Source organism: Oryctolagus cuniculus, chromosome 8, assembly GCF_051225735.1.
Source record: "Oryctolagus cuniculus isolate XC-2025 breed Fujian yellow rabbit chromosome 8, ASM5122573v1, whole genome shotgun sequence".
NCBI lineage: Eukaryota > Metazoa > Chordata > Mammalia > Lagomorpha > Leporidae > Oryctolagus > Oryctolagus cuniculus.
The window spans coordinates 39,727,235-39,754,338 of NC_142874.1; the positions used below are offsets into that span (position 1 = coordinate 39,727,235).

The 27,104-nt window shown below is 44.4% G+C and overlaps 1 protein-coding gene across 9 annotated transcripts in view; it reads left to right on the forward strand.

The window, feature by feature from the left end:
* The window catches only part of LOC127483248 (uncharacterized), a 99,074-nt gene that overhangs the window by 7,529 nt on the left and 64,441 nt on the right, over positions 1–27,104 (forward strand). For 5 of the 9 annotated variants that reach the window (XR_016211847.1, XR_016211846.1, XR_016211852.1 and 2 more), the window contains exon 2: positions 25,201–25,255. Coding sequence is in view for 2 of the 9 variants with exons in the window: in XM_089302308.1 (XP_089158434.1) it covers positions 20,220–20,373; positions 25,201–25,255 (209 nt within the window). In the remaining 7 variants the exon portion in view is untranslated. Of the gene's footprint in view, positions 1–20,219; positions 20,374–25,200; positions 25,256–27,104 lie in introns of all 9 variants that reach the window. The other 4 variants (XR_016211848.1, XR_016211851.1, XM_089302308.1 and 1 more) reach the window with 1 other exon arrangement.

The following is a 27,104-nucleotide window of genomic DNA, read 5'->3' on the forward strand; positions in this document are numbered from 1 at the left end:
GTGTGCTGGCCGCAACATGCCGGCCACAGCGGCCATTGCAGGGTGAACCATCGGAAAAGGAAGACCTTTCTCTCTGTCTCTCTCACTGTCCACTCTGCCTGTCAAAAAATAAAAATAAAAAAAAGAAAAATGAAATGGAAAGATAGTGTCAACAGTCTCTGAAGACTCCTTTTAGAATATGTTGCCCAAAATGAAAATGATGGGTTAGACACAGCCATTATCCTTGCTATTATTTTCTCTCGACAGAATTGATTAGAGTTGTTCCTAACTTAATGCAGACTGTGGTTCCCAAAGCTGAATGTCTCCTTAGAACCAATTGGAATAGAAGCAGATCTGCTAACACTTGGGCCTGGTGGAAGGTTCTGGATACCGTTTTCTTGTGATGACTGCAGTTGTTCAGAGAACATCTCACCTCTCTGTGATCCTGATAAGGGAGGGGCATTCTTTCCCCTCCCATTTTTTAAGATCCTACCTGCCCTTTGAGGGCCAAGAAGTGGGAAAAAGGTGACAGCAGCAGTAAGAGACCGTATCCTTGTGAAATTAAGGAGCTCAACAAAGGCAGGGCTGGATGGAGTCAGGTGCAAAGCTTTCCATGTGCTTTTGCTTTGCTTTGAACTTCTAGATAGCAGAACCCAAGTATGTTTGATGATGGAGGTGATCATTCTGTTCTGTGGACAGGTTTGTAGAGAAGTTATGCAACTTAAGTGTTAGAAGAGTTGCTGGAGGACTATTCCACTTGGCACAATGTCCCCGACAGGGATTCATCCAGCTTCTCATAGAATGCACACAGGGAGTGGGGGGCTCCCTCGAACACTACTTCCCAAGATGACCTAACTCCTTCAGCTGTCTCCTACCCTTATCAAGCAACCCCGTAGTAATTTGCTTAGGCTGCTATGACAAAATAGCACCAGCTGGGTGGCTTCCACAGCAGAAATTTACCTCCCCACAGTTCTGGAGGTTGGAAGTCCAAGGTCAAGGTAGAGGCAGGGTTGGTTCCTTCTGAGTCCTTTCTCCTTGCCTTGCAAACAGCTACCCTCTTGCTGTTTCACACACTTGTCCATCTGTGTCCTGTACCTCTGATCTCTTTCCCTCTTCCTGTTAAGACACCCAACTTGATGGATTAGGGCCCCGCCTTAATGGCCTCATTTTAATTCAGTTCCCTCTTTAAGAGCCTAACTCCAAACATGGCTACATTCCCAGGTACTGGGAGTTTCGGTGGATGGGAAGACAATTTAGCCTGGGACAGGTGCTCTGGAGGGCATAGCACCAGGACACAGCAGAGAGCCACAGACGTGATGGAGATGTGCTGAGGAGGCATCAATTTCTTTAGTCTTTAGGGTGCTGTATAGGGTGAGGGACTGCTAGGGACCAAGAACAAGCAGCTACCTTATTCCATTCTAGGGGGTCTTAACAATTTGCTTTTCTATCAGTGCCGTGATGTGGAAAATGCTGCAAGGTGCTAGTGGAAGAGCTGTATAGTCCAGTCACTAGAAAGATGGTACTGATCATTCCAGATTAATACATCGTCTTGCAGAGTGGACTTAGACATTCATCATCACTGTAGTGCAGTGCAAATGTAAAATGGATTTATTGTGGAGAGGAAACTTAAAACAGAGCAGTCAAGTAACAGAATACACGGAAAGCACCAAGCTCTCTGTATGTCACATGGAGATACTTAGGTTGGGATCAGCTGGAGTGGATGCGTTGTGTTCCAGGAGAGGAACTCCATTCCCCACTGACCCTCTCTGTGCTCCATTGGATGACTGTTGCCAGTCCTTGAGGACATAAGGTGATGGCACGAGAAGGTCAGCTACTGTGTCCCTAAGTGTGTAATTTAGCAGACATTAATTTTTTTCTTGTAGCAAGATTTTTTTTTTTTTGATAAAGGGAGTATGGACAGTCTCCAAATTAGGATAGTCTGACTTAAAAGCTTTTCAGCCTTATACAGTAGGGTAAAATTGATACGTATTCAGTAGAAACTGTATTTCAAAGTTTGAATTTTGGCCTTTTCCTAGACCAGAGATATGTGGTCCAGTTCTTTCTCTCCATGCTGGGCGGTGATAGTCCTCTGTAAGCCCCATAACCACAAGGAGAAACAGCTGACACTAGCCTGTGCTGTGTTGCTAAGCTGTGATGTTCAATGAGTTATGTAGATTCAGTGATTTTTTGGCTTATAATATTTTCAACTTACAATGGGTTTATTGGGAAGTGACCCCCATTATACATCAAGGGGTACCTGTAGTGGGTTGATTTTATGGTGTGACACAACCTACAAACCTGCCTGTATCAAACAGTTCCAGATTGGCATTTAAGCATAGGGACCTGTGATCAGAGAACATGCTCCCCTCTGACTCTGCAGTAATAAGCTCCTGTGGAGGAAGTGGGGGACAGCCTGGGAGGCGCAGCAGCTGGTATCACCAGGCTGTCCTCTGAGCTAACTTGGACTTGAAGAGCAATTTGATGACTTGATTAGCTAAGCTACCAAAAGTTGGAAGAATTGAGCCTCTAGGGCCGTCCAGCCTTGTCTTTCCTCATACATCATCCTTGGCGCTCGCCACCAATTCTTTCAGCGTGTGATTAGTGTCTGATCAATTTGCATGTGCTGACAAAACAGTTGTATTTTTGGATCAGCAGTGTTGAAGACCATGCTCTCTGGTCTGCGGTGGCACATGAAGCTACAGACACATTTTGAGCAGCTGGTCCAATGGCCAACCACACTCTGACATCCTTCCACCGGAAAACACTTTGCATAGAGTCCTTCCCCTTGGCCCATTTTGTATTGGCTCTGATTCATTTAACACTTTCTTTTTTTTTTTTTTTTTTAAAGATTTATTTTATTTATTTGAAAGACAGAGTGGCCGGCGCCATGGCTCAATAGGCTAATCCTCCACCTAGCGGCGCTGGCACACCGGGTTCTAGTCCCGGTCGGGGCACTGGATTCTGTCCCGGTTGCCCCTCTTCCAGGCCAGCTCTCTGCTGTGGCCCAGGAAGGCAGTGGAGGATGGCCCAAGTGCTTGGGCCCTGCACCCGCATGGGAGACCAGGAGAAGCACCTGGCTTCTGCCTTCGGATCAGCGTGGTGCGCTGGCCGCAGCACACCAGCTGTGGCGGCCATTGGAGGGTGAACCTATGGCAAAAGGAATACCTTTCTCCATCTCTCTCTCTCACTGTCCACTCTGCCTGTAAAAAAAAAAAAAAAAAAAAAAAAAGACAGAGTTACAGAGAGAGGTAGAGACACAGAGAGAGGTCTTCCATCCACTGGTTCACTCTACAGATGGCTGCAACGGCCAGAGCTCCCATGTGGGTGCAGGGGTCCAAGGACTTGGGCCATCTTCTACTGCTATCCCAGGCCATAGCAGAGAGCTGGATCAGAAGAGGAGCAGCCAGGACTAGAACCAGCGCCCATATGGGATGCTGGTGCTTCAGGCCAGGGCTTTAACCCACTGCGCCACAGCGCTGGCCCTCACACTTTCTTTTGTCATAATTCTGTCACAAACTTTGATGCTTGTTTCTGTCACAAGCTTTGACACTATACTTTTTCTTTCTGCCCTCCTCCTTTATTTTTTAAAAGTTGTTATTTTGGGTGTCCTTAATTTGTTACTCAATTTATGTGTGCAGATAATAGGTTGCATTCCTGATTCTCTTTTCTATTTCCTCCTGTCTTAAAGTGTTTCTGATTATGGGATTTAGTACTGGGGTGGCATTTGGATGAGTCCTTGTTGTCAGTTTCATTGGATATCATGTTCTTGTGCAGGTGAGGGCACTTTCTCCTCTTTGCCTCCTTGGGACCCAGCATTTAGGCAGCATAAGCCAGGCCTAGACATTCTAAGCTGTTCATTTTTACATCATTTAGAGCCAGCTGCTCACTTTTCCCTTTTTCTTCCCAAATTATAATCTCCACTGCAAAGAGAGATGAAAAACTCAGGATGGGTCTCCACGTACCAATTTGTGCAGGATTTCAAAGCCATTTGAAGTGCAATCCATATTTCTTTGTGGAAAGTAAGCGAGCTGAAGCTTGAAGAAGAAAGATGGAGTAACTCATCTGCTGAGCACGCAAATGAAGACAGCTGCATGGTCTTGAGAAAGTTACTTTCCCTCTTTGTCCTTCTTTCTCTATAAAACCAAAATCATGTATAATGAAACCCAAGCCCTAGGAAACAAACATTTAATTATGTTTGGGCACTTATTAAACTGGATTGATTTGTTTCATGTGTATGTCCATTTTACTGTAGGGAATTTTAGTTTAAAATTATACGTAGCTTCTAATAGTAACAGCAAGTCCTTAGATAGTGCTTATGTTGTGAGAATGTGTAGTGAGCCCTTGGCATTGATTCACTGGCAGTGTTGTCTCCATGTTATGGTTGGAGATGTGAGACACAGAGATGTGAAAGACCTTGCCAAGACCTTGCTGTCTGGCCCTGGAATCTGTGCTTGTAGAACCTCTACACTATGGGGCCGGTTTGAATGTCAAGTGCAGTGTGGGAAGTAAAGCCCACTGGGTCTTTCAGAGCCTCTTCTTAGGACATAATTCATTCACAAGTATTGAATAAGCAGCACTTAAACTGCCTTCATGAACCAGGCAGGATTTAGTTAGGAAAAAGTTAAGAATGTTTTGTGATGGGGCCAATGCTGTGGCATAGAAGGTTAAGTCACCACCCACATTGCCGTCATCCTATATGGGTGCTGGTTTGAGTCCTGGTTGCTCCACTTCTGATCCAGCTCCCTGCTAATGTGCCCGGGAAGGCAGCAGAGATGGCCCAAGTGCTTGCACCCCTATACCCACATGGGAGACCAGGAAGAAGCTCCTGGGTCTTGGCTTTGGATCAGCCCAGTTTGCCTTTGAGGCCATTTGGGGAGTGAACTAGTGGATGGATGATCTTGCTCTCTCTCTTTCACATAAATAAATAAATAAATAAATATTTTTAAAAAAGAATATGTTGTGATCACAAGCAGAATTATACATTTTGATTTGTGACTTGCTTCGTATTACCCAAGAGAGCCATCTGTATTCTGTTTTTTTTTTTTTTTAAAGAGATTTATTTATTTGAAAGGCAGAGAGATAGGGAGAGAGAGAGAGAGAAAGAGAGAGAGAGAGAGAGAGAGATCTTCCATCCATTGGTTCATTTCCAAAATGGCCACACTGGCAGGAGCTGGGCTGATCCAAAGCCAGGAACCAGGAGCTTCTTCCTGGTCCCTGATGTGAATGCAAGGGCCCAAACACTTGAGCCATCTTCTGCTGCTTTCCCAGGACATAGCAGAGAGCTGGATCAGAAGTAGAGCAGCTGGGACTGAAACTGGCGCCCATATGGGATGCCAGCACTGCAGGCAATGGCTTTGCCTGCTAAGCCGCAGCGCTGTCCACGAGCCATCGGTGTTCTAACAGAAGAACCATGGTGAGACTTCTCAGGGAAACAGAAGACTTACATCACTTAGCCTCAAAAAAGAAGGATCACAGACCCCAACAGTTCTAAGGCTAGAAAGAAGATGTGTATTATTTATACCAACACTTCTGCTTATACAGGACAGGAAAGTGAGGCTCAGCAAAGGTGGAAGACTTGACCAAGGTCATGCAGAGTTAGTGGGAGAACTCCTGGTCTGCACTGGAGCTTCCGTGCAGCCTCAGTGAGCTATTTATTTCTTTGTTTAAAAATAGTCTCTCCAGGGATCACCTAAGTCTACTCTGATCGTCTGCATTCATGAAAGTGACTGAATAGTTGTGGAGACTCTACTGCACCTTGAGTTGAGTATACAAGAGGGTCAGGTCGAAGCCTTCATAATGTGGCCATCATAATGTGGTTCAGAGAGAGGGACTCGCAGTTAAAAGGGGAGAAGGTAAGGATGGAAGCTGCAGGAATAGGGCATTCCCATGTTTTCTGTTTCCATAGTCTCTCTGAGAGCGGACACAATTCTCTAAGGAGAAAGAGGGGACAAGTGTGAACCATGGTCACTTGTACCTTAGTATTGCCCCTCTCGCATTTCAATAATGTGCTTTCTTTAATCAGTCTGTAACTAAGGCTCTGGGGCCATTTAAAGTCACTTTCTCTCTTCCTCTCTCCTTCCCTTCTTCCCTTTTTCCTCTTTGTTTCTATGCTTTTCTTAAACAATAGATTTTTGTGCATAATGAATGACATCACCCAAAAGCTTATAAAATATTTCAATGGTTTCTTCTGGAAGACAGAGATCCTGCCAACATCCAGCATGGTGCCCAGCTTAGAGGAAATACTCACAGCTCAAAGAAACCACAGCATAATGAACTAAAACATATCTCTTAATACTTAGGATCTTCTATAGGAAGCTCAAGCAAGATTGGATCAAATAGGCAGAGGAAAGTGAGAGAGGAGCCTCAGGATGGTGCCCAGACAGGAATATGTTGATTTTTCCATGTGATTAAATGTGTGTGCACATCACATAGATCTTAAGCTTGTGACTGCCTTTCGGGATTTCATACATATCAGTTATGGAGTGAGTGTTCATTGCAACTGGAAGGCGTTCCTACTGGAAACGGCTACTGACTGAAGGTGATGATGTCTCATTTCCATCTGGCTGGGGGCAGATGACTGCAGATATTCAACAAAGTCCACAGGGTCACTCTACAGGGTTCAATGAATAGCTCTTTCTGTTCTGTGTAGACAAATGTTACCCTTGCTTATTTATGATCCATGGGCAGCCTATTATATTCTAGATTACTTACGTTTAATGAAGCATACTCTTTTACCATTGTTATTCTTTCTTTGCCCTTCTGGTTTAATGAGATCTGCAAACTCTGGGGTGCAATCCGCTCTTACTTGGCTGCAGAAGAATCTCCCTGCTCTAACGACGCTCACTCTCACCCGTCGTTGATTGCTCAGTTGGTGGAGCTTGCATCCGGCTTCCCTGTTTCATGTTAGGAACCTTCTTCTGAATGTCAAAGATGCCCTTTTGTGGCGGTCACTTTCATTTTCTTTATGTGCTTCTGCTTCTGTTCTGGTATTCTCACCTGCGTTTTCAAGTTGCTACTAATTTTGGAAGGTGAATTTTTAAATTTTTTATTAATACAGAGAGAACAGATTTCATGTATTGTGTAGGTACAATTCTAAGATAAGTCTACTTCCCTCCCTCCCTCTTTCTCTTCTTCAGTCCTCCTCCTTCCTTCCTTTCTGTTTTTTTTTTTTTTACTTTTTGCAAAAATATAATTTCAGTCCACTTTATAATCACAGGTTTAGTGTACCACTAACCACATTTATTCAACAAGTAGAAACACAAAAAAGACCAGTTCACAGGAGTACTGTAAACAAGGGTAAAATAACAATCAGATATCAAGATGTCTGTTTTGTTTCTAAACATTTTTTGTATTCTATATTAGCTACTATGGATCAGAGAAAACATATGATATTTGCCCTTATGGGACTGGCTTATTTCACTAAGCATAATAGCTTCCAGTTGCATTCATTTTGTTGTGAAAGACAGGATTTAATTCCTTTTTTATGGCTGAGTAGTATTCCATAGTATATATATTCCACATTTTTTGAATCCAGTCGTTGGTTGATTGACATCTAGGTTGATTCCATAACCTTAGCTATTGTGAATTGAGCTGCAATAAACATGGGGGTACAAATAACTCTTTCATATGCTGATTTCATTTCATTTGGGTAAATTCCCAAGAGTGGAATGGCTGGGTCATATGGTAAATCTATTTTCAAATTTCTGAGTGATCTCCATTCTGTGTTTATATATAATAGTCGTACAAGTTTACATCCCCACCAACAGTGTATTAGCATATCTTTTCCCCCAGATCCTCATCAGCATTTATTGGTTTTTGAATTTTGGATGATGGCCATTCTAACTGGGGTGGGGTGAAACCTCACGGTGGTTTTTATTTGCATTTCCCTGATGGTAAGTTATCCTGAGCATTTTTTTCATGTGTTGGCCATTTGAATTTCCTCCTTTGAAAAATGCCTGTTCACATCCTTTGCCCATTTCTGAACTGGATTGTTTGTTTTGTTGTTGTTGAGTTTCTTGAGCTTTTTACAGATCATGGATATTAATCCTTTGTCTGCTGCATAGTTCGCAAATATTTTTCTCCAGTTCTGTTGGTTGCATCTTCATTTTGTTAAATGTTTCATTTTCTGTCTCAGTTATGGGTCTGTTTAGGTTTTCTATGTCTTCCTGGTTCAATTTAGGTAGGTTGCATGTGTCCAGGAATCTATCCATTTCTGATAGATTTCCCTGTTTGCTGGCATATAAATCCTTGTAGTAATTTTTGATGATTCTTTTTATTTCTGTGGTGTCTGTTGTTACGTTTCCTTTTTCATCTCTGCTTTTATTGATTTGGGTCTTTTCTCTTCTTTTTTTAGTTAGTTGGGCCAATGGGGTGTCAATTTTGTTTATTTTTTCAAAAAACCAGCTCCTCGTTTGGCTGATTTTTTGTAATTTTTTTTGGATTCAATCCTGTTGATTTCTTCTCTGATTTTAATTATTTCTCTTCTCCTACTAGATTTGGGTCTGGTTTGCTGCAGATTTTTAGATCCTTGGGTATGATGAAACAGAATAAAATAATTATGAAAGATAAAAATTATGGCATACTGATAAACACAGAACCATTAAATCCTTTTGTCAAAGGAGAGTCTCTGCTGAAACATTAGAGAAGTGTGTGAGTAGTATCACTTAGGGACTAAGCAATTGATGATGACTGATGTTTTATTCAAGTTGTTTATCCAAAGGGAACATATTTCCCTGTCAGACTTCCAGAAAATGCTTGGAAAGGAGCCTTGCTGATTCTTGTAAGATTGGTACAATTCTGACTTCTTATGAACCTGCCTACTCTGAGTATCCAAAATATGTGTATAAAATGGGCATATTTCTTTTAGGAAGAACTGATAACACAGTGTTTTTCATATTATACTGGTGATTATTACAGTCTTGCAGGATTGGGCCCCTGCTGCATTGAGTAGTGCAAATCCCTGTTCGGCAGAGGTGAGGATATATGGTTGAGAGTAGGGTGTCATCAAGACAAAGAACAGATTCTGTCCAATGATTTTGTTACCTCTTGTTTTTGTTACGTAGCTGAATATTGATATTAACCCTTATGTTCTTGAGATCTCTGCTGTTGACGAACAGACTTCATGAGTTTTCTGGGTGGCCCGGGTCCTTGATGTTACAGTGAAATGACAGCAGCAACACTGGGCCAAAGACACCTGAACAACACTGCAACCCGGTTTGTGGTATCCTCCTGTGGACTGATAAATAAATCCTCTTACTCTGCCCCATAAAGTGATGTTTTTGATGACATTTCCATGGAGAATAGGCCACCAAGATCAGGCCTCCCAGTGAGAGACTTCATCCTGAGAAATTTCACATGGTTATGAAGCAATTTAATTTTTTTACAAGTAAAGTTTCCGTTTTCCATTCTTGAGCTGTTTTACACATGTTACTTGGAGCCATTCTTTTTCATTTAGGCTCGTGGGTGCTGCCACTGTACTTAGCCCAGGTTGAAGTGAGCAACAACCTAGAATGCGGATGCACAAGCAGATTCAACTGCATTTGGCTCCAAGGTCATCAATCATACTGCTGACATTGGTTCCAAGGGAAGAATATATTCCCACTGAAAAGATGTGTGCATCATCTTCTAATGTCCTTGAGATTGGACTTGGGTATTGGGAGGTGATGCAGGTTGGTCATGTTCCATGGAACATTCATATTCTTTGACGAGCGACTTGCCTCTGGGCTCCTGGGAGCAGTTTCTAGCAGAATGGAGAGCAGAGAGAATTATAATTATGTCTCAGCCTGGGTTCATCACCCAGTGGGGACCTGTATTTCTGCATGTGCCCTTATAAATCTTGTAGCTAAATCAGGGTCTCAAATATAAAACCCAGTTCCCTAGGGAACTTTTTAATATAAACCAAAGTCTGGTTTAGGTTAATTTGAAAACAAACTTTGTGAAATTTATTTACTCATGGTAATTGTAGATTTAGAACAAATTCTTATTTATTTTATATGACACTAAAAACAACTCCAAATGAATAATAGTAGAAACATACCTCCTACATCTTATGATACAGAGATAACATTCTGTATAAATTCATGTCTACGAAAATGCAGTTGAGAAGTTGGTAAAATAGTCAGAGGAAGCCTGGTGTTTCTGGACAATGCTTCCATTATCATTTTGTTTGGTTTTACTTTCCAACTAAATAAGATTTTTACCTTCTTAGAGTGTATACCCGTGAAGAGATAAAGTAGTGGAAATATGACAAATTTGTCCATAATGGTTGTTGTCATGTCCTAGGGCAACAATAACACTTGTTTACCAGTTAGCCAACTGCCTCCATTGGATTTAGTACAGTGAAGTCCTGAGCAGGTAATATTCTGGAGTAAACCTCATAAGTAGCTCTACCAACTTCCTCACTCTCCTCAAAGGAGGAGATTCCGTGTGCTCAGCACTGTGGGCACCAGGGGCTATTTCAGGATCTGGATTATCTGATGCTACCTGTCAAAATTCAGACAGTGACATAGTGCCCAAAATTAAAAAGAGAGGACCCTGTGCTGTATAGCCACTGGCTAGGATCTTGGCAATTCAAGATCTGTAGCTGCACTTTCAACTACAGATTTTTTTTTATATTGATCAATTGATTTTCAATTTGAATCTCTGAATTTGAATCACAGAATAAGTTACAGGAAGGTGTTCATAAAAACTGTATTGCCTGTAAATGATTCTTGGGAATCAATAGAATCCCACAAAGGGATAATGGAAACTCAGGGGTCAACAAATGCCATGTGAACTGAAACCAAGCAAACAAAAACTCGCGTTTTCTGGAAAAAGGTGACTGCATTTGTTGACTCATTTCAGTTGTGATTCTTCTTCTTAGCTTAAGTCAGAAGGTTACCAGGAACCTTTCCAGAGGCACATATGTTAAACTTAGGGAATAAGGTCATACATCTGTGGAATTCAAGATTTAGTGGGGGGAGTATTTGTCTTATCAGCGTCTTTGTAGCTAGTGATAGTTTTTGGCACATACTCTCTCAGCTTTAGTATTCTTTTCTGTCTACACCAAGTGATGCTTACTCCTCAAACCAGAGGAAGCTATTTAGAGCTAAAGGGATGCCTCTTCTACCCAGCATCACGTAACCAATACAGCCATTCACATCATCAGAAAAGGCCTGTGGGGCTGGTGCTGTGGCGTAGTGGGTAAAGCTGCCGCCTGCAGTGCCGGCATCTCCTATAGGCACTGGTTCAAGTCCCAGCTGCTCCACTTCTGATCCGGCTCTCTGCTGTGGCCTGGGAAAGCAGTGGAAGATGGCCCAGGTCCTTGGGCCCCTGCACCTGGTGGGAGACCCTGACGAAGCTCCTGGCTCCTGGCTTCGGATCAGCGCAATTCTGGCTGTTATGGGCAATTGGGGAGTGAAGCAGCAGATGGAAGACCTCTTTCTCTCTCTCTTCCTCTCCTTCTTTCTCTGTGTAACTCTTTTTTTTTTTTTTTTTTTTGGACAGGCAGAGTGGACAGTGAGAGAGAGACAGAGAGAAAGGTCTTTCTTGTCCATTGGTTCACCCCCCAATGGCTGCTGTGGCCAGCGCGCTAAGGCCAGTGCACCACGCTGATCCGAAGCCAAGAGCCAGGTGCTTATCCTGGTCTCCCATGCGGGTGCATGGCCCAAGCACTTGGGCCATCCTCCACTGCACTCCCTGGCCACAGCAGAGAGCTGGACTGGAAGAGGAGCAACCTGGACAAAATCGTGCGCCCTGACCGGGACTAGAACCCCGTGTGACGGCGCCGCAGGCAGAGGATTAGCCTATTGAGCTACGGCGGCGCTGGCTTAACTCTGACTTTCAAATAAATATTTAAAAAAGAAAAGGCCTGGGTAATCAAATTTGTAGTATTCATGATATGCTTCCTTTTTTTTAAAAAATTATTTATTTGAAAGGCAGAGTTACACTCACACGCATACATAGATAGATAGATAGATAGATAGATAATTGAGAGAGAGAGAGAGAGACAGAGAGAGAGACAGATTTTCTACTCCCTGATTCACTCCCCAGATGGCCCCAATGCCTGGGGCTGGGCCAAGCCAAAGCCAGGAGCCTGGAGCTTCATCCAGGTCTCTCCTGTGGGTGTAGGAGCCCAAGGACTTGGGTCATCTTCTGCTTTCTTCCAAGGCACATTGTCAGGGAGCTGGATCAGAAGTGGAGCAGTTGGGATTCCAGTTGTTGCTCGTTTGTGATGCTGGCACTGGAGGCGGTGGCCTAACCTGCTGTGCCACAACACTAGCCCCTGATATGCTTTTATTCTTCAGTATCCTACTAATGTTGCAGTAGTGTTTTTTGTTCGAGTGTTTTTTTTTTTTTTTAATTTTGATTAGTTGAAAAGTAGAGAGACAGAAGCAGACAACCATGTGCAGGTTCACTCCCCCAATGCCTGCAATAGTTGGGACCAGGCCAGGCTGAAGTGAAGAACCAAGAACTCAGTTTCCCATGTGGGTGGCAGAGACGTAGCTACTAGAGCCGTAACCGGGTGCCTCCAGGGTGCCCATTAGCAGGAAACTGCAAGCAGAGTGCAGCTGGAACTCTAACCCAGCACTCTGATGTGGACTGTGGGTGTTTTAAGAGGTGTCTCAGTCTCTGCACCAAATGCCTGCCCTTGTCTGAGCTTTTCTGTTAGTTCATTTTTGATTTAGAACTTTTTTTTTTGGCGGGCAGAGTTAGACAGTGAGAGGGAGAGACAGAGAGAAAGGTCTTCCTTTTTCCGTTGGTTCACCCCCCAAGTGGCCACTACGGCTGGCGTGTTGCAGCTGGTGCGCTGTGCTGATCCGAAGCCAGGAGCCAAGTGCTTCCTCCTGGTCTCCCATGTGGGTGCAGGGCCCAAGTACCTGGGCCATCCCCCTCTGCCCCCCTGGGCCACAGCAGAAAGCTGGCCTGGAAGAGGAGCAACCGGGACAGAATCTGGTGCCCCAACCGGGATTAGAACCTGGGGTGCTGGCGCCGCAGGCGGAGGATTAGCCTAGTGAGCCACGGCGCCGGCCGATTTCAAACTTTTAATGTATTTCATTTCCAAATTTATTTCCTAATTTCAATATGTTTTAAGAGCCCTATGCAAAAAGGATGTAGGCAGGATGCTGTAAATGAGTGAGACAGAAGAAATATAAAAGAGTTTGCATATGAAAAAATTATTGGCAAGGCTGTGATGCTGGGGACATTCTTTTTTTTTTAAAGATTTATTTATTTATTTATTTGAAAGTCAGAGCTACAGAGAGAGAGGGAGACACACACACACACACACACAGAAAGGGAGGGAGAGAGAGAGAGAGAAAGAGAGAGAATCATGTGCTGTTTTACTCCTCGATGGTTGAAATGACCAAAGCCAGAAGCTAGGAGCTTTATCCAGGTCACCCAAGTCGATGTAGAGGCCCAAGCACTTGGGGCACCTTCCGCTGATTTTCCCAGGTCACTATCAGGGAGCAGAATTGGACGCAGAGCCAGCGCCGTGGCTCACTTGGCTGGTCCTCTGCCTGTGGCATCGGCACCCCGGGTTCTAGTCCCAGTTGGGGCCCCGGGTACTAGTCCCAGTTGCTCCTCTTCCAGTCCAGCTCTCTGCTGTTGCCCAGGAAGACAGTGGAGGATGGCCCAAGTGCTTGGGTCCCCGCACCTGCATGGAAGACTGGAAGGAAGCACTGGCTTCTGGCTTCAGATCGGCACAGTGTACTGGCTGCAGCGGCCATTAGGGGAGTGAACCAATGGAAGGAAGACCTTTCTCTCTGTCTCTCTCTCTCTAACTGTCTATAACTCTCTCTCTGTCTCTCTTTCTCTCACTAACTCTGCCTGGCAAAAAAAAAAAAAAAAAAAAAAAAAAAGTGAGGCCAGGAACCAGTGCCCATACCGTGACACCAGCCCTACTGGAGACACTTGGTGTGCAGTTGTTGGAGTGCACATCATAGGAGAGACAAAGTCCATGGTGGGTGGGGGGTGGTGGATCAAGATTGCAAACACCAGGGAGGGGCTGGCACTGTGGTGTTGTGGGTAAAGCTGCTGCCTGCGGTGCCAGCATCCCATGTGGGCACCGGTTTGAGTCCTGACTGTTCCAATCCAAATCTCTGCTATGTCCTGGGAAAGCAGTAGAAAATAGTCCAAGTCCTTGGGGCCCTGCACTCATGTGGGAGACCTGGAAGAAACTCCTAGCTCCTGACTTTGGATTGGTACAGCTCTGGCTGTTGCAGCCAAATCAGGAGTGAACCAGTGGATGGAAGACCTCTCTCTCTCTGCCTCTCCTTCTCTTTCTGTGTAACTCTGCCTTTCAAATAAATAAATAAGTATTTTTTTTTTTTTAAGGATGCTGTATTCTCCCACTCTGTTCTGGAGATCTACACATGTTGGCATATAAGCTCTTTCTTATCCTTTAGTGTTTTATAGATGAATCTGCAATCACTATTTTCCCATTCTCCCTCTGATGGGTAATCAGATGGCTTCCAAATTCATGTTATTACAACAAAGCTACGGTGAGCATCTTTGAATATAGAGATCTTCAGGAACTTCATGGAAAATGCATGTAAGAAAAACTGCATAGATTTCAAAATTTTCTTTTCTTTTCTTTTTAAGATTTTATTTATTTATTTGAGAGGCAGCATTACAGACAGAAAGTGAGAGACAGAGAGAAAGGTCTTCCATCCGCTGGTTCACTCCCCAGATGGCTGATATGGCCGGAGCTGGGCTAATCTGAAGCCAGGAGCTGGGAGCTTCTTCTGGGTCTTTCACATGAGTGCAAGAGCCTGGGCACTTGGGTCATCTTCCACTGCTTTCCCAGGCCATGAACGGAGAGCTGGATCAGAGGAAGAGCAGCTGAGACAGAGGCCAGTGCCCAAATGGGATGGTGGTGCCATAGGTGGAGGCTTAGCCTACTACACCACAGTGCCCGCCCTCACAATTTACTTTTTATATCAAAATAAGCTTACCTTTCATTCCACTTTCTAGCACATCTCTGGAAGTACTCTCATATGTCTTCTAGTGCACACTTGAGAGACGAGCAGGGGAATAGAATTGCCGAGTCATGGGGTAACTGCTAGGTGGTCCAGGCTGCTCTCAAAGTGGCTGTGCTGATGGAAGGCTCCTGCCCTACATCCTTACACTCAGCATTGCAGGTGTATATTTTTACCAATTTGATGGTTGTGAATGACTCCTTAATTTTTTAAATTCACCAATGAAAAGTGAAGCTTATAGTAGTTACTGTTTATTTTTTGGCTACTCAATTTCTTCTCAAGCAAATTGCCCGGCTTTCTCTATTTTTTTTTTGTCATGCTCTTTATTGGTTTGTAGATCTTATTGATGTATTCTTGATATCATGTTTTAAAAAAATTAATGAAAGGGAGGCATTTGGTGCAGTGGTTAAGATACTTGTCTGCCATCTCCTGTATCAGAGTACCTGGGTTCGAGTCCCAGCTCCACTTCTGATTCCAGGTTCCTACTAATTTGCACTCTGGCAGGAGGGCAGCAGGTGATGGTTCAAGTACTTGGGTCCCTGCCACACACATGGGAGACCTGGATGGAGTTCTGAGTTCCTGGCTTTCAGCCTGGTTCAGCCCCAGCTGTTGCAGGCATTTGACTAGTCAACCAGCATATAGCAGCTCTCTGTCTCTAAAACAAATAATAAAAAAAGATGAAATGAATTGCACATAAATTCACTCCTTCTGCATCTTTTTTTTTTTTTTAAAGATTTATTTTATGGGGCCGGTACCGTGGCTCACTTAGTTAATTCTCTGCCTTCGGCGCCAGCATCCCATATGGGGGCCAGGTTCTAGTGGCTGCTCCTCTTCCAGTCCTGCTCTCTGCTGTGGCCCGGGGGTGCAGTGGAGGATGGCCCAAGTCCTTGGGCCCTGCACCCGCATGGGAGACCAGGAGGAGGCACCTGGCTCCTGGTTTCGATCCCATAGCGGCCATTTGAGGGGTAAACCAATGGAAGGAAGACTTTTCTGTCTCTCTCTCACTGTCTAACTCTATCTGTCAAATAATAAATAAAAAGATTGATTTTATTTATTTGAAAGACAGAGTTATAGAGAGAAGGAGAGACAGAGAGAGGTCTTCCATCTGCTGGTTCACTCCCCAGATGACTGCAACTGCCAGAGATGCGCTAATGCAAAGCCAGGAGCCAGGAGCTTCCTCCAGGTCTCCCACACTGGTGCAAGGGCCCAAGGAACTGGGCCATCCTCTACTGATTTCCCAGGCCACAGCAGAGAGCTGGATTGGAAGAGGAGCAGCCAGGACTAGAACTGGCACCCACATGGGATGCTGGCGCTTCAGGTCAGGGCTTTAACCTGCTGTACCACAGTGCTGGCCCGTGCATCTTGTTTTTTTTTAAAAAAAAACTTTTCTTATGGTCTTTTTTCATCTAGAAATAATTATAATTTAGAGAAAATTATTAATTATTTTATTTATAGTTTGTTTCCTTTGACATGTTTAAGAAATCTTTTCATAAGACAAGTATTTCTTAAAGAAATTTCTAGAATTTTTGCTTTTTGTATTTAAATCTTTAATTATCTTGGAACTGATTTTTGTGTATGGTGTGAAGTAGGATTATAATTTTTTTCCCAAAAGGAAAGACAGCTCTCTGAACCAATAAATGATTCTTTTTGCATTTTTATGTATTTATCACATTGAGGATTCAGTGAGCAAAAACTATGGCAATATCTCCAATGGCAAAGTGAATGTTCGTGTCCATGTAGTTATTGGTGTCCCCAAAGCAACTGAAATGGTAAATATAGATATTAAATTTGAATTCTACCTCTGTAACTTATAAACAGAGCAAGGCAAAAAGAATGCTAACAAAATGAATCAGTTTGCAAAGCTGGTATTGAAATAAATACAATGGACAGAAATTCGGCATAGAAATATGAGCTGTCCATAGCAATTTCAAGTGGTAGGAAGGGCTGGAAAAGACTTTCCACTGGGTTCTGGAAGTACTCCTATGAGAATACAGTGAAGCTCCTCAGTACTGCTGGTTTCAAGAGCTGAAATAAACAAACAGTGAAGTGCTGTGTATGAAAGCCATTTCTCCTTGGGAAAAAGCGCCATCTGCATAAAGCCCTAGGATGTGGCTCACGCAGTCGCATTCCCCATCTGACTTTTCTCTTGCCCTCCCCTTTTGTAGAGGCTAAAAGTTAAATAGTTACTTTTCTTAGACATCTTCTGCCTTGGTGGTCTTGTGGTTCAGCTCTGGCCAGTGTTGCACCTGGACAACATTCCTTCCCATGCAAAAAGACAATGCTGGCTGGTGATAAGGCGTTTGGCCTCTTCACCTCCTTCCTCCTGGGAAACTGGACATAGAATCTGTAGTGTAGAAGCTTCTTGAAATCTTAATGGAATTGTGAGCTACTCTGGTAGCCCTGGTGTTTTAAGTAGACTTCTTATTGCCAGTGGCAAAATAAACCATACTGGGAAGACTTTCTTTTTCTTTTTGAAGATTTATTTTATTTGAAAGGGAGAGAGAGATAGAGAGAGAGAGAACACTTCCATTTGTTGGTTCATGCCCCAAATAGCTGCAGCAACTGGAACTGGACCAGGCTGAAGCCAGGAGTCAGGAGCTTCTTTTTGGGTCTCCCACAAGGGTGCAAGGGGGGCCCAAGCACTTGGACCATCTTCTGCTTCCTTCTCAGGCACATTAGCTGGATTGGAAGTGGAGCAGCCGGAACTTGAACTGGTGCTCATATGGGATGCCTGCATCTCACCCACAATGTTGGCCCCAGGTTTTAATTTTTCCAATGCATTTGCCTCTAAATGCACACCTACCTGACACAGCTTTGATCCCTCATTCCATCATTTATTCCACATTTGCTATTATTGAAAACATTTACAGTAGGTGGTGTGTGTTAGTGAAGTGAGGGAGGATTGAACAGAGAAGGAAAAGAGGAAGACGGCACATGCATCCATGTATCAAGAATTTAATTTCTAGTAGGAGATATAAGACATGATCACAATAAGAAACCATTTATGATAGTGTCCCATGCAGCTACATATGGCCCCAAGGTCTCATCAGAGGAACTTATAGCAGACATGGAGGGTTCATTGTGGCTGTTCAGGTGCTACATGGACCTACTTGTGCATCAAACACTTTGTCTTGTGTGCTGCTAAAATTACATGAGGACTATGTGGTTAGAGATGTCATAGGGCGTATTTTCTATTACAAAGCAGCCCATAGAAAATTCCCTTTGGGGCTCTACTCATGTAAGAGATAGAACTGTTACATAGAATGGTCTCCTGTTAGTTGACTTTGGAAGAAACACAGAGCCAGCTGTCGTTTTGAGCTACCGTCCTGTGCAGGCAGTGTGTGAGAGACAGGTATGGGAAAGCACACCTGTCGCCAATGGTAAGGGTGAGTACATTAGCTCCTGGGATCTCGTTTTTCACTGTGGTCTCCCTCATCATGACTAATTTCTTGCTTATACTTTTGAGGAGCTCAAAAAAAATTGCTTGCCTTTTGTTATGGTCTGGATGTGTCTGCCCCAGTTTGTATGTTGAAAGTTAATTGCCAACGTGATAGTATTTGGAGAGAGGGCCTTTAAGACGCGATTGAGTCGTAAGTGTGGAGCTGACGTGGATGAGATTAGGGCCCCTCAGGAAAGGGCCTGAGGGCTTGGGTTCTTTCCCTGCCACCCCTTCTACCGCCTGAGGATGCCATGCTTGTTCCCAGGAGGACTCAACAACAGGGAGCCATGTTGGAAGCCAAGAGCTGTGCTCAGCGGACCTGCTACTGTCTGGATCTTGGGCTCCCCAGCCTCCACAGCCTTGAGGACTTAATTTCCATTACTTATAAGGGATCTGATCTGTAGAGCAGTACAAGCAGGCTAAGATACTTTTTGATCATAGATAGTTTTATCTCTTGGTTGTAATTTAACCCAGATATAATCGAACTCCTTGAATGACTGGACAGTCCCAGATATAATTTGGGCAGGGAACAATCTGCCCCGGTTTCTAGTTCTGTGACCCCAGTGAATAAATTCTACAGCAAGGATGTGTGCTATCTTCCTCCAATGTGTTCTTTGGTTTCTGGTCAAGGGCTGAAGACTGGTGGTAGAGGGTGGAGGGAACAAAATAAGGGCCTGGCCATGGAGGGGCCTCGCCCCAGTTCATCTGTGGCTTAAAGAACCTTCAAGGGCTGGTGCTGTGGTGTAGTAGGTTAAGCCTCCCCCTGTGGAGCTGGTATCTCATATGTTCTAGTCCCAGCTCTCCTCCTCTGATTCAGCTCTCTGCTATGATCTGGGAAAGCAGTGGAAGATGGCACAAGTGCTTGGGCCCCTGCACCTGCATGGAAGACCTGGAAGAAGCTCCTGGCTTCAGATCAGCCCAGCTCTGGCCATTGCAGCCATTTTGGGAGTGAATTAACAGATGGAAGACCCTCCCCCCCACTCTCTCTGCTCTGTCTGTAACACTGGCTCTTAAATAATCTTTTTTTTTTTTTTTTTTAAAAGAACCTCTAAGAGGGTGGGTTAGGAGACATTTAGGATTGTCAGTTCTTGGATTTTGTTAGTGCTCCTAAGAGGCTATTATCAAGAGTTTTGCAGTTATCCTGGTCTTGGCTGATCAGTGTGGTTTGTGATTCAGGCTGTCCCATGGTCTATCCTTGGCACTTTCAATCTGACCAGACTTAGGCTGAGGCTGTAGCTGAGGCAATTGAAAGTGTCAGAGAGCAGGGCTGAGGTTAGGGGAAACTTACCAACTCATCGCTCTGGTACTGGAATGCCTTCCGTGGAAACCCTCTGACTAAGCCTTCCGTATCATGCTTTGCTAAACTTCTTAGACTGAGAGAGTTCATATATGGGAATAAGATGCCTCGGGTCTTTAAACTTTGATCTCTCATACACAGAAACACATCATGGGGTGATGTGGGTTTAGCCTGTTTCTGTTTTCCCACCTTTCTTGAACGTCATCTCTCCTGGTTAAAAAATGCCATGCTCACACGATCAAGAGTTTGTGATAAAGATTTCCAGTCCCTACAACGACATTTAAGATGTTTCTGTTTCGGAGACTGTTTGGTACTTTTGTCATTACCTCAGTGCAGTTGTCCTTGATATAAACAGAAAGGCTTTAAAAAATTCAGTGAATTCCAGTGTTGGTTAGCATTAGTATTGGCTCATTCTGAGAGTCATATTGACCTCAAAGTGGAAGTTTATCTTTTGAGGTTGCTATGACTTTGGGGAGGAGGATAGATATTGGAAATTTCCATGGAGAATACTGCTTGGTTGACTTGTTTTTCTTCTCCATGATGTTAGAAGGAAAATCTCCCAGACCAGATGGCTTCCTCTTCAGTGAAAGTGGTGGCCCATCTGCAGTGGTGCTGGTTTTACCAACAAAAGAACTCCAAAAGGGTGATTCATCTGGGACCCAGCCTTGGGATGGGAAGATGGTGGTTCTGCTGGTTTACAGGTGACGTACCTAAGTCTCCAAGAGGACCAGGCAACATAGCCAAGTCCCCAGAAAATTATGTTGCTGGTGGGCTGTAGTAGTTGGGGAATGAGGGTAGGTTGGATTCCTGATTGCTGATCAAGTCCAAATCTACAATGCAAAAACTGGGCTGCATCAGACTTGTGGAGTGCTTCTGACTCTGGTCTGTGGGAATTTGAGACTAAGGATCAGGCTGAATGGTGAGAGAAAAAGTTGGTCTTGGTTCTCTCTCCCTTTTGGTAATCTGTCTATTAAAATAGCAAAGAAAAGGCCTGGTGCCATGGCTCAATATGTTAAGCCACTGCTGCCTGCTGTGCCGGTGTCCCATATGGGCATTTGTTGGAGTCCTGGCTGTTCCACTTCTGACCCAGCTCCCTGCTAATGTGCCTGGGAAAGGAACTGAGGGTGGCCCCTGCCTTGGGCCCTGCACAACTTGGGAGACCTGGAAGAGGCTCCTGGTTCCTGTCTTCAACCTGGCCCAGCCATGTCTATTTTAGCCATTTGGGGAGTGAACCAGCAGATGAAAGATCTCTCTGTCAGTGTGTGTGTGTGTGTGTGTGTGTGTCCCTTTCTTTAATTCTGGCTTATCAATAAATCTTTGATATTCATTTTTTTCCTCCAAGACTTGAGTGGGATTTCCACCCTGGTTTCTTTATTGACCTGTTTCTTTAGTAATATCCTCTCTGTTGCTGCATTTCTGGTCTTCTTGTCCCAGACAGGTCTTCCCTACAGTTGATAAACATGTTCAAGTCCCCCTGTGTTAAGAAAGAAACATTACTCTCCCACACTTCTCACCATCCACCCATTCTTTCACAGCTGTGCTTCTTGGGGGTTGTCCACATTGAGTTTTTCCATTTTGTCACTGCAGTGACTAGCCAGGAGCAAGCCTTGCCTTAACCATTTCACTTAACAATTCTGTCAAAGGTCATCATGACAGTCCAGTTTCCAAGCTGAGTAGATTCAGTGTTGGTCCTTTTTATTTGTTTTCCTCATGGCATTGAGCAGTTCATCACTCAATTTTTTGGGGGAGAGGGAATCTTATTGAAGATAAATTATATAGACTAACAGGCAATTTAGCTTTTCTTTTAACATTAATTTTTATGCATTAGCATAGAATTAAAATTTTTTTTGGATTTATTTATTTATTGGAAAAGCAAAGTATCTGAAAGAGAGAGAGAAAGAGAGAGCGAGAGACCGCTATCTTCCATCCCCAAATAGCTGCATCAGACAGGCTGGGCCAGGTAAAAGCCAGAAGCCGGGATCTCCATCCTGGTCTCTCACCTGGGTGGCAGAGGTCCAAGCAGCCTGGCTGTTCTCTGCTGTCCTCCCAAGTGCACTGGCTGAAAGCTAGATAGGAAATGGAGCATCCAGGACTCCAACCAGCACTCTGACATGGGATACCAGCATTGCAACGGGCAGCTTAACTGGCTGCACCATAATTCCAGCCTCTAAGATTAAAAAAAATTCATAGAGAGGGAGAGCAAGAGTAGGAGAGTATGTTCCCTTCCACTGGTTTACATGCTCACAATGGCAGGGCTTGGTCAGAGCCAGAGCCGGGAGCCTGGGATGCCATCTTGATCTCCCATATGGGAGGCAAGCATCCAATTACTTGAGCCATTACCGTTGCCTCCCAGCATCTGCATTGACAGAAAGTTGGAATCAGGATCCAGAGCCAGGAATCAAACCCAGGCACTCCAATGTGGGACACAGGTGTCTTAACCACCAGGCTAATCCTCTGCTCCATTCCCACAGGTACTAATTGAACTTAAGATATTGAACACCAATCTGTTTAAAATAATAATGAACAGACTTTATAATTTAGAGTGGTTTCAGGTTTACAGGAGAATTGAGTGGGAAGGACCGAGAGTTCCCAGTTACTTCCTCGCTCCCTGCTTGTGGTCTCCTCTCTCATTCACCCCTTGCATGTGTAATTTGTTCATTATAACTGATGACCAACACTGACATGTTGTTGTCATCCCAAGTCCTTAGTTTCCATTAGGATTCACTCTAGTTTTGTCCTGCGCCCACCATTGAGTTTCCCAGTCCTAAGGATCCCCTGTGTGCCACCATTTTATCCTTCCCCTTCCCACTCTATAGCAACCCCTGATCTTTTGACAGTCTCTAGCGTTTTGCTTTTTCCAGAATTTTATATAGTTGGAATCATACAGTGCATAGCCTTTTTTTTTTACAGGATGAGATAGACAGTGAGAGAGAGAGAGACAGAGAGAAAGGTCTTCCTTTTCCATTGGTTCACCCCCCAAATGGCTGCTACAGCCGGTGTGCTGCACTGATCCGAAGCCAGGAGCCAGGTGCTTCCTCCTGGTCTCCCATGTGGTTGCAGGGCCCAAGCACTTGGGCCATCCTCCACTGCCTTCCCGGGCCGCAGCAGAGAGCTGGACTGGAAGAGGAGCAACTGGGACAGAATCTAGCACCCCAACCAGGACTAGAACCTGGTGTGCCGGCGCTGCAGGTGGAGGATTAGCCTAGTGAGCTGTGGCGCCGGCCCATTGCATAGCCTTTAAAAAGTTCTTTTAAAAACAATTTTATTAATATAAAGAGAATAGATTTCATGTATTTCATAGGTACAATTCTAAGTAGATAATCATAATTCTCTCCATCCCTCTTCCCCTCCTCCACTTCCCCTCCTTCCTTCCTTTTTCTTTTTCCTTTTTTGTTTACAAAAACATAATTTCAGTCCACTCTATAATCACAGGCTTAATGTACCACTAACCATAATATTCAACAAGTAAAAAGTAGGGAAACCGCAGTTCCACAGCAGTATAAACAAGGGCTAAAACCAACAATCAAATCTCAAGACGTCCATTTCATTCTTATACATTTTTTTGTATTCTATATTAACTACCACATATCAGAGAAAACTTGATATTTGTCTTTTTGGGGCTGGCTTATTTCACTTAACATAGGTTTTTCACACTGGCTTCTTTCACTTAACATTTGAATTCCTCCATGTCTTTTCTTTTTTTCTTATTTGTTTCATTCTATTATAGAGTGCTTTATGAGGATTTCTTATCTATTTGTTTTTCTCTTTTCCTAATTTTTTTAGATTTATTTTATTTATTTGAAAAGCAGAGTGAGAGGGAGAGAAAGAGAAAGAGAGTGAGTTTCCATCCACAGGTTCACTGCCCAAATGGCTGCAACAGCCAGGGCCAAAGCTGCGAGCCAGGAACTCTATTATGGTCTCCCATGTAGGTAGCATGCGCCCAAGCACTTGGGCCATCTTCTGCTGCTTTCTCAGGTGCATTAGCGGGGTGCTGGATCAGAAGTGGAGCAGCTGAGACTCAAACTGGTGCTCCGATGGGATGCTATTGGTGGCAGCTTAAGTTGCCATGCCCCAGGGTTGTCCCTCCTCCCCCAGGTCTTTTCATAAATGATGAACCATTTGTCTTGTCACAGAGTAATATTCCCTTGCATGGATGGATCACAGTTAATCTGTCATGTACTGAGGGACATTGTGCCTTCTTTGAAGTTTTGGCACTTAGAAATGAAGCTGGTACAAACACTTACATGCAAGTTTCTGTACAGTTGCATATGTTGAACTCAAGTGGGGAATGAACACTCCGTTTTGGAAGCCCACCCTGCCTTCTGCTTTGACGCCCCTTCTCTCTCTCTGTTCCTGCCTGCTTCTCTCTGTGGAGCCCTCCTCTGCTGCCAGCCTCTCTTCCGAAGTGTTGGTTTTGTGCTGGGCCCTTGTATGGTTTGAGTTCTCCACATGGTCTTAGGGGATGGTCTCCAGCCACCCCGTCTTACCTCAGTGTTGTGCCTGGCTTGTGTTTCATGAACCCCAGGCCCAGCTATGCTCTTCTCCTACACTGATAGGAAGGGCAGCCCATTCTGGGGTCTGTGTCATATGTAGAAGCCCCAGTGGAAACTTCTCCCCCTGCCCTGGCCCTAGGTTGTCACACCAAAATCTTCTCTGGACATTGCCAATTGTCCCTTGCAGTCAAGGGCCCAACAAGCTCCCATGGAGAACTATTTTCTTATTCTTTTAAAAAGATCTATTTATTTTATTTGAAAGGCAGAATTGCAGAGAAAGAGGAGAGACACAGACAGGGAGTAACTCTTCCATCTACTGGTTCGCTCCTCAATGGCCCCAATGGCCAGGGCTGGACCAGGCCAAAGCCAGGAGTCAGGAGTCTCTTCTAGGTCTCCCATGTGGGTGGCAAGGGCCCAAGAAACTTGGCCATCCTCTGCTGCTTTCCCAGGTGCATTAGCAGGGAGCTGGATTGGAAGCAGAGCAGCTGAGTCTCAAACCAGTGCCTATATGGGATGCTGACACTGCAGGCAGCCGCTTTACCTGGTATGCCACAGCACTGGGCCCCAAAATCTTTTTTTATTTTTTATTTTAAAAAATATATAACACAATGGAAACTCAAGTGAATTTCCCTTTAGTCAGAAAGGTGTTTTATTTTATTCCTTTCTGATCCCTAAATTTATTATTACTTTCAAGTATTTATATGCATTTTGAGTTTGAAAGAAAGAGAGCGAGCTTGAGAGAGAGAGAGCGAGTGAGCGAGCTCTTCTTTCCAGTTGTTTACCCCTCAATGCCTGCGAGAGCCAGGACTGGGCCAGGTCAAAGTCAGAAGCTGAGAACTCAGTTCAGGTCTCCCACAGGGGTGTCAGGTACCAAATTACTTGAGCCATTTCCTGCTGCCTTCCTGGATCTGCATTAGCAGGAAGCTGGAGCTGGGACTTGTACTTAGGGCTTCCATTTGGGATGCAGGCATCTTAACCACTCAGGCCAAATGCATGCCCCATGATCCTGAAATTTATACTTTTGACCACCCACAGGTGAACCCAGAACCAGAGAGGACATTGACAGCTTGGAAAACCAGCGTGAATTGGTGTAAGTTTTGGTTTTAAAGATCATTTTGAGGGGAATTAGCACTGTAATGTTGGATGTGTTCTTTCACTCACGAAGCATTTGCAAGATCTATTATGTGTGAGTTTAATCACATGTAAACATTGTGTAGAAGTAAAGCAAATTTGCTCCCTGCAAAAAATGGGCCCTGCTGTGGGAACCAGCCCAATGAGAAGGGGCTGTGTTTCATTTTTCCAAGCATCACCAACAGAGCTGCTTATTCTCTGAGTCTGGAAGAGATCCAGTGGGATTTAGTTTTATGAGGTTTAATGTAAAGGTGTTGTATTTCATGAGATGAAATCATAACACAGTGGGTTGCAAGAATTTCGAGAGATTATTTTTTCAGAGCCTTGGCAAGCGCCATCCTCTCGAGAATTTTGTGTCTAAAAAAGAAATACAGATCTTCTTTCATAGGATTGAAATGGTAACTAATCCTTAATCCTTTCGAGATGGCCAAGGTTTGAGTGGCCATGCTGGCTTGGAATGCACATAGCAGGGCTGACCTCACCAGCTGGCCTGTTCGAATCTGACTTCCAGGGCATCCTCAAACTCGGGGCACATGGGCAATGCCTTTTTAGGGGACCACTGCTCCTAAGCCATGATTAGGGATCTTTTTATTTATTGATGGATTATACTGCTCTTTTAGGCTTCAAGCACAGTTTGATTTTCTATGAGTTTTGATAATTCACATGAACATTTGGCCAAGACAAGAGAGTGCTATCAAGCTTCAATTCGGGTTTCTTTCCTCGCCTGTTCCTCCCTAGGTTTTTCGGTTGAGCAAAGTTCTCTGTCTCTGTTTTCGAGAAAGCTGAGCCACTTCCTTGACCTTTTCCACTTTGTTCTGGAACACTTCTAACTGTCCTTAGGCCAAACGCATCCCTACGTCTGCGACCATTTCATCTCCAATTTCCCTGCAATGCAACTTCCTTGGACCAGGTTGCTCATGAATGGCAGGAGGGAAACAAGACACGGGGGAGGCGGGGAGGGATCTGCTGCCTCTTCTGATTTCAATGTGTGTGGAAGGGAGTTTGCATTGTTTGTAGCTGAGAGCCTGCTTGGAGCGCGGTTCAGGCAGGCAAGGGTGTCTTCCAAGTGCAACCAATTCATCACCGGAGTCTAGCAAAATGAATGTGTGTCGCATCGTACGCGGTTCTTTTCCCAGGGAGTCTTGTTCCTGCCTCACTTCAGAAATCACGGATGAAATCTCTTGACTTGAAAAGAAGTTCTGCAGCGGCTGACTTATCTCTAATGATAAAAAGATGTGCAGGTCAGCACAGATGTGTTTGTATCAAATCGTGAGCATGATGTATCTCCCGTGGAGCCCCTAGTGAATTTGCAGGGTAATATTGATGAAATTAGTGTTGTGCTCGAAGGGAGGGGGGTTGTGAGTTACTGCCGTCAAGTAACAAATGTTACGTTCCTTATCTTTCTCAAATGCTTTCTTGCAAATACATGGCAGAACAGGCTGTCCTCGAGAGAGTCCAGGCTTTCAGATGCTGGGAGCAGGCAGGCTGAGGGAGCTTAGCCAGCTAGGGTATAATGACCAAGAAGAGCAAGCCTATTTGCAGCTGTTGACTAACACCGATCCTACACCTGCCTGCTCACCTGGGGAACACCTTACAAAGGGAGCGTCTTGCAGACTTCCCCAATTGCATTCTCCTGGGGGCGGGCCAGGGAAGTAGAGTTTTCAGCAAGCAGGCCAGCTGGTTGCCCTGATGAGGCAAGTCTGGGAGTCACTCTGAGAGAGCAGGAGGGGCATCGGCAAAGGGGAGGGGTGGATGTGGAGTGGGCGTGCATGCGAAATAACGCACAGCCAAAGGGACAGTTGTGCCTC